The 7291-nt window shown below is 43.8% G+C and overlaps 1 protein-coding gene across 3 annotated transcripts; it reads left to right on the top strand.

Annotated features, from left to right (window-relative positions):
* Window positions 1-709: 709 nt before the first annotated feature.
* LOC134227862 (adipocyte plasma membrane-associated protein Hemomucin) lies at window positions 710-5278 on the top strand. Of its 3 annotated transcripts, XM_062709570.1 has the most exons (6): window positions 710-865; window positions 961-1157; window positions 2132-2337; window positions 2417-3520; window positions 3590-3635; window positions 4110-4240. In XM_062709570.1, exons 2-5 carry the CDS (start codon window positions 1042-1044, stop codon window positions 3616-3618), a joined length of 1455 nt encoding a protein of 484 aa, XP_062565554.1. In that variant the 5' UTR covers window positions 710-865; window positions 961-1041; the 3' UTR covers window positions 3619-3635; window positions 4110-4240. The 3 variants fall into 3 exon arrangements, with proteins under 3 accessions (XP_062565554.1, XP_062565537.1, XP_062565544.1); XM_062709553.1 differs by lacking the exon at window positions 3590-3635 and having other exon boundaries at window positions 4110-5278; XM_062709560.1 differs by lacking the exon at window positions 3590-3635 and having other exon boundaries at window positions 741-894; window positions 4110-5278.
* The last annotated feature ends 2013 nt before the right edge of the window (window positions 5279-7291 follow it).

Below are 7291 nucleotides of genomic sequence, written 5' to 3'. Positions count from 1 at the left end.
CGTATGAAGTCTAAAATGCGTTGCATTTATCAGCCAGCTAGTGTGAATGTATTTTTATGTTTGAGATTCTAAGCCCCAGACAAAGACTATTATAACTTTTGTATTTTTTTTGCATAATTTACATATGGTTGGGATTCAGCCAAACCGCACCAAGCGGCTTTGTGACTATATTGTGATATTTTGTTCACAAAACACAAACGGAAAGTATTTCATGTTAAGTCATGCGTACATTTGTTGTAAGGGATCCTCAGCTATGGCGTTGAACGATTTCCGATGCGATTTTTGACCAAGTGAATCTATTACATGGAAACTTTGGTAAAAAATAGGAAATATTTCATTGGCGCTTGGTGTGATTTGGCTGAACCCCGACCATATATAGAAGTCGCAGAATTTATAACTAAGAAATAAAATTATATTTTCTCTCGCTGGCTTATTGATTGTCTTCAAGTATCTTCAAATAAGTAGATAAGTCTTCAAATATTTTGAAAAGTCTTCAAAATGTCTTCACGAAATAAATGTCTTCACAGAGATTCAAATGTCTTCAAATTGAAGACATGTCTTCAAATCTGGCATCTCTGATACTGTGCGGCCGAGTTGCACCCCTCGGTGTTATGTGACGTCATATTTGAACGGCCCCGACCCGATAGGCAAAACTGACAGTTTCGATCAACTGTGAACTTTTATAGATGAGCCGCGATGACGTTTCTCTTCTCGCACTTCTCGTCAACCATCATCGGCCATCCGCAGTTGACTTTTTCTTTCTCGTCGTAGCGGTCGTTCCACCAGATTTGTGCCGTGTCATCAAGTTTTTTTTCGGAATTCTGAGTGATTCGTTCCGGGGTCATCCTCGATAATTGCTTTAGAGGTATCTTCGGATTGATCATCTATTTGAATGTGCTGAAAATATCGTTACTTCATGCCAAATAACGTGAGATAAACCAATAACAAACTACTTTTCAGACTGCCGGTAGCAACATCCGCGGACACGTAACAATTGCTAATTGATTGCGGTGAGGGTAGGGAAGCACCCGTGAAAACAGGATGGGTCTGCTGTACAAAATCCGCATCAGGGTCGTTAATTTCCTGGTGTTTTTCTTCCTGGTGGTTCTGATACCGGGACTGCCACCGAAGACAACGTTCCCCTTCGAAGGTTTCAGGTGAGTCAAAGTTCAACTCGAGTGTGCATCTGTATGCGACTTTTGCAGTTGCGTCGTAGACGTGCTGCTAAGCTAATCCATCAGTGTAAGAAAACCGATGATGATGACTTTCACTATGACCGTCGTCGCACGTATAGGTATTTAAGTTATTCATCGCTAAGTGGTGATTTTTTGGTGGTTCTTGTCCATCCATTGTTTCATTGTCTCTTCTTTTCGTAACGATAAGATGGTTACGGTATGAAGTGTTGCATCTATCTGTTTGAATAAATAACTTAAATGCATGATTTGTTGATCAATTGCAAAGCTTATGTGTTTGCTGCTTCTTCTTCTTCTTTCTTCTTCTTATTGGCATTACATCCCCACACTGGGACAGAGCCGCCTCGCAGCTTAGTGTTCATTAAGCACTTCCACAGTTATTAACTGCGAGGTTTCTAAGCCAGGTTACCATTTTTGCATTCTTATATCATGAGGCTAACACGATGATACTTTTATGCCCAGGGAAGTCGAGACAATTTCCAATCCGAAAATTGCCTAGACCGGCACCGAGAATCGAACCCAGCCACCCTCAGCATGGTCTTGCTTTGTAGCCGCGCGTCTTACTGCACGGCTAAGGAGGGCCCTGTTTGTTTGCTGCTTATCTTATACCAAAGGTCGGCGTGGCCTTTGTTGCGCACGGAAGTGGGGTTCATGCTATCTATTCGTTGTTTTTCTTCTGTTGTTAATGTGCAGTTTTTCGAAGCTGGACCGGTTAGATAGGGCAAGTGACTTATTGATCAACTAAGGAGAATGGAATTGATTTCTCAAAAGTTGATCGTGTTCATTTTTGTTTCCATTCAAACGAATTGTATAAAAATGTACAATTCGCATTGAAGTCAAGTGACTTGGATACTAATTTATATTATTCGTATTTGAAATATAATATTCAAAAGATGAGTGAACATTCATTATATATTCATCCATCAACCATTCCCCAGCATACCGCCGCTGAAAGAACTGAAGGGTGGTCTGGAGCTGAACAACCATCTCGACAACGCCGAACGGTTATACGAAGGAAAACTGTATGGCCCGGAGGCGATCTTGGTACGCGATAAACAAATCTTCACCTCCATTCACGGTGGCGAGGTAGTTGCCATCGTTGGCCAACACATCACACACGTAGCCAAGTTTGGCAAACCATGCGGTGAGTTTTGTTTCAGCTCTGTTCTGGAAGATTTGCAACCTACTGTAGCATTGATCTGCGACTTGTTGTACTATTTCAGAATCTACCGCAGAGGAGGACGTCTGTGGACGCCCACTGGGAATGGCGTTCGATACGCAAGGAAACAACCTGATTGTTGCCGATGCGTACTATGGCATCTGGTTGGTGGATCTTAGCACTAAGGACAAGTTCCAATTAGTTTCCAGAGATACGATTCTTGAAGGCAAGGGAGTCAACCGTAAGCCACGATTATTTAACAGTGTGGCAGTTGCCAAGAATGGAGATATCTACTGGACCGAATCGACGTCAGATTTCGAACTAATGGACGGTGTGTTCAGTCTGTTTTCCAACCCTTCGGGACGGTTATTCCACTACGATAGAAAAACAAAGAAGAATACCGTTCTTCTGGATCGACTGTATTTTGCCAACGGGCTGGCGCTCAGTCCGAATGAAGACTTTGTGGTGGTTGCAGAAACGATGTCGTCATTGATTCATCGGTACTATCTGAAGGGACCCAAGGCCGGAACGGACGATATCTTCGTAGATGGTTTACCTGGGATGCCAGATAACTTGATTGCAAACGAGGAAGGTCTATGGGCTCCACTGGTTATGGCCGCCGATGAGGAGAATCCTTCGTTAACTCGCCTCATGTCTCGAGTGCCGTTGGTACGAAAGTTTTGCTCCCGCATGCTCATGATAGCAGAGTTGCCGTTCCGGATTCTACATCAGGTGTGGCCCACTGTTCACAGTCAACGACTTCTACACGCCATTGGTCACTTCGAGACAATGAGGTTCCTCGTGGCGGATCGTGTGACTCTGGTACGGCTAGACTGGAAGGGAAACATTGTTGGATCACTGCATGGGTTCGATAAGTCGGTGTCATCGGTGTCGCATGTTGCCGAATTGGGAGACTACTTGCTTTTGGGATCGCCGTTCAACAAATTCCTAGCCAGAGTTCCAATTCCGAAGGTGCCGAAGATGAGCGTTCAAAATGTACGGTTTGAGCCTGCGGGGGAAGGCAGTAAGAAGCCGGAAGTAACGACGACAACAACAACAACGACTACGCCCAAGCCAACCACTACCACTGCAGCGCCAACGACGACGACGACGACAACGACAACAACTCCAAAGCCAACTACCACCACTACAACAACTAAAAAGCCAGGTATGTATCCGCTTCCAAATTCCAAATTGTATCGATTGTAAAATTTATTTTTTATATGATCACACTCAGTGGACGATTATTACGGCGGTGAACTGTAAAATTGGGTTACGCGCAAGTACACATGCGTTTGATTAACAAAAATGTGTGATTTTAACTAACCTACATCTTACCAACAGAGCATCCTACATCCTACAAACAAATCTTAACACTTGTTTTCAAATGTTTCATAAACCTTTTTCTGGAGATCGCCTTCTACTTGAAGCTACAGTCGGGCACTAAGAACCATGAATTCCTTTTAATATTTTTGTGGGTTAGTTTGAAACTAAAGTGTGCCAATTCAAGTAAACCAACTAGAAATCGAGCAACCCGAGGAACGATCGTACGACTCGTGCTAAAAAACTTCTTGGCATTATGAAACTAGGCTTGAATTCAGGAAAGATTTATTATAAAAAACCTTCCAATATCAAAATTTGGGATTTGGTCTTCCGGAGAATGGGTTTTTTCAAATATTTTGTACATCCCCAAGATTTAAAATGCCTAACGTATGGAATGTTTTCAATTCAATTAACGAGATTTATCCCAAAACCAGTGACAACCACCACAACTCCAAAACCCACAACCACACCGAAGCCAACCACCGAGAAGCCGGTGACCACTACTCCAAAGCCGACTACCACGACGGAGAAGGCTGCACCTAAGCCAACCACCACTACCGCAGCTCCACCCAAAAAGCCGGCTGCAGAGAAGCCAGTTCCTCCCAAGGAAAAGCCCACTCCCGCCACGGAGAAGCCGGTACCGGTAACGGAAAAACCCGCTCCTTCAACGGAAGCGCCCGCCAAGAAAGAGAAAAAGAAGGAGAAGGCCACACCCACCACGACTCCCGCTCCGGAGCGGACCGTTGATCCGGCTCCTATCCACGAAAAGATTCCCAACGACACTCCGAAGCCAAAGCAAGAGAAGCTGAAGGTCATCAAAAGGGGCGGCGAGCAGGGTGAGCTCTAATGCCGAGATGGCCCGCTTCCCAGCCTCCGTAGGAACAAATCAAATTCGAGAGATGGGTGAGTTTCCGAAAGAAAACGCACAATCAGTCTTCAATGAGTTATTTTGATTTTGATTGAGACATTGGAGGCAACATTCTGCAGCATGCGATCATGAACAGCGGCAGCTCTTCTTTCAAACTTCACTCGAAATTCATCTTCAACTTTTGTCGTCGCCATACCGTCTCATGTGCGACTAATGGTCTCTCTTGGCCTCCTAGTTTGTTGACTAAAATCCTATTAATTTATTAATTATTTGTTGTATACTTATATGACTTTTAATGTGACTTTCCCCTTTACTGTCGAAGTTGTTTAACTGTTTTTTCTGTATTCGGAATCTTTCAAATCGTGAGAATTACGTTCTATTAGGTGTTAAGGTGTTAGGCCATTGGTAAATGGAGTCGAAATTAGCAAAACATGATTTTGCCAGTTGAAAATTATGGTAAAGTAGGTACTTGTTTCGATTAGGAAACATTACTTAAGCGAATAGTCCAATGAGATTGAATTATCTATTTAAAGCAGTTTGATGTTTTTTTTTTAATTTTCCATCACGTGTAGACAAACATTCAAGAGAAGGGTCGTTTTCTCTCCACGGAAAAATACTAGCGATAGACTAAACTGCTTTATTACAACTGATAACACTACCCTAAGTACTAGAAAATCGTACAGTGATCAAGAGTTTAAAAAGATAATGGGAAAACAAAGGATTTGGTGAAAAGAAGTTGGTATTTGAATTAATCCGAAACAAGTCCAAACATAGCTTTAAACTGTCATCTCGGTTCAGCGATATATCCTTGTTTTCTCTCGTATCTCCCTTTTTTTACGACACTTTTTTATACGTCACTTCGTATTACGACACGTGACGTAAAAAGAATTTTAAGCAATATTGTCATCAAAAAGTAAACCTATTAGAAGGCTTTCTAAGAGTGCATAGAAAGAACTAAGTAGCTATTTTGTATCTTCAATAAGTGTTCCATTCCAAGTCATCCGAGAATTCCCTGGAGTCTAGACGCGTAACTAAGACCTTAAGATCCACACCTATAACCAAAAGGATTCTATCTCCTTTAAAAACTGGTTTCATAAAACAGATTGGATATGTCTTCAATAACTGTTCAGTTTCAGGTCATCCAAGAATTTTTTGGAGTATAGGTCTACTTCGAGGTCTACATGCGTAACCAAAGGACTGTCAACTCTTTTTAAAAATGGCTCATGTTCTATTCGATCTAGTAAACCAAAGCGGATACCCTTTCCATAGCTGTTCCTTTCCAGTTCATCCAAGAACTTCCTGGAGTATGGGCCTTGAAGTCTATACGGACCAAGAGGTGAACCGGCCTAGGGCCGTTAATAAAGACAATAATCTTCTTCAATGGCTCTACATTCCAACTGGAACTTGGCCTGCTTTCCAACTTAGTATTCTATTAGCATTTCCTCAGTTATTAATTGGAAGCTTTGCATTGCCCGCTATTGCATGAGCATGTATCTTACGTGGCAAATACAATGGATACACTATGCCCAGAGTGTCGAGAATGTTTCCTACCCGAAAATATCCTAGGCCGGACCGAGAATCGAACTCGCCATCTCCGAATTGGCAATCCTACGCCTTTGCTCGCAAGGCTACTGGAGACCCCCTGGAGACAATAATAATAATAATAGTAGAAGAAGAGAAGGAGGCAAGATCGAGCGATACGTCGAGAAGGAGTTCTGTTGGGTTGGATGCATCAATCGCAAGTAACCGTCGCGATTCGATTGCACCCGCCGCTCCAGGACCAACAGTGGAATTGCAACGACAGCAATTGAAGGACGAACTAGCTAATCATGTCCCGACATCGGATACCCAAGTTGCAGTACTCCTATCAATTGATGAATACAGTAAGCATTCTTAATCAGGATATTTTGCCACAGTACTTGAAAACCGTGGAGAACCTTGAGGAGCTGCAATTTATCGTGTATTCGGCTGCAGTGGCTGTAGTAAGAACGTTGGGATTGCGAAAGCGCCCAACAGGAGAGAGTGATGGAAGCGAACGCACCCACGCACGAAAACACGCGTGGATGCGACGTCTGGAGACCCGCATCGCCACACTGCGGTCAAAGGTTGGTCGATTAACACAGTACAAGCAGAGGAATCATGCGAAGCTTACCAGACTGATCAAAGCAACGGTGGATGGTGTGCAAAACTGTGTGAAGATTTCGGGCGAACACCCCAGTTCGTTCGAATCGCGCCGGGGACTAAGACAAGGTGATGGACTTTCGTGCCTGTTGTTCAACATTGCGCTAGAAGGTGTCATGCGGAGAGCCGGGTGTAACAGCCGGGGTACGATTTTCAACAGATCCAGTCAATTTATTTGCTTCGCGGATGACATGGACATTGTCGGCCGAACATTTGCAAAGGTGGCAGAACTGTACACCCGCCTGAAACGTGAAGCAACAAAAGTTGGACTGGTGGTGAATGCGTCAAAGACAAAGTACATGCTTGTGGGCGGAACCGAGCGCGACAGGGCCCGCCTGGGAAGCAGTGTTACGATAGACGGGGATACTTTCGAGGTGGTCGAGGAATTCGTCTACCTCGGATCCTTGCTAACGGCTGACAACAATGTTAGTCGTTAAATACGAAGGCGCATCATCTGTGGAAGTCGGGCCTACTACGGGCTCCAGAAGAAACTGCGGTCAAAAAAGATTTGCCACCGCACCAAATGTGTCATGTACGAGACGCTAATAAGACCGGTTGTCCTGTACG

Source organism: Armigeres subalbatus, chromosome 1 (assembly GCF_024139115.2).
Source record: "Armigeres subalbatus isolate Guangzhou_Male chromosome 1, GZ_Asu_2, whole genome shotgun sequence".
NCBI classification, from domain to species: domain Eukaryota; kingdom Metazoa; phylum Arthropoda; class Insecta; order Diptera; family Culicidae; genus Armigeres; species Armigeres subalbatus.
This window is presented reverse-complemented; position numbering and strand designations above follow the sequence as displayed.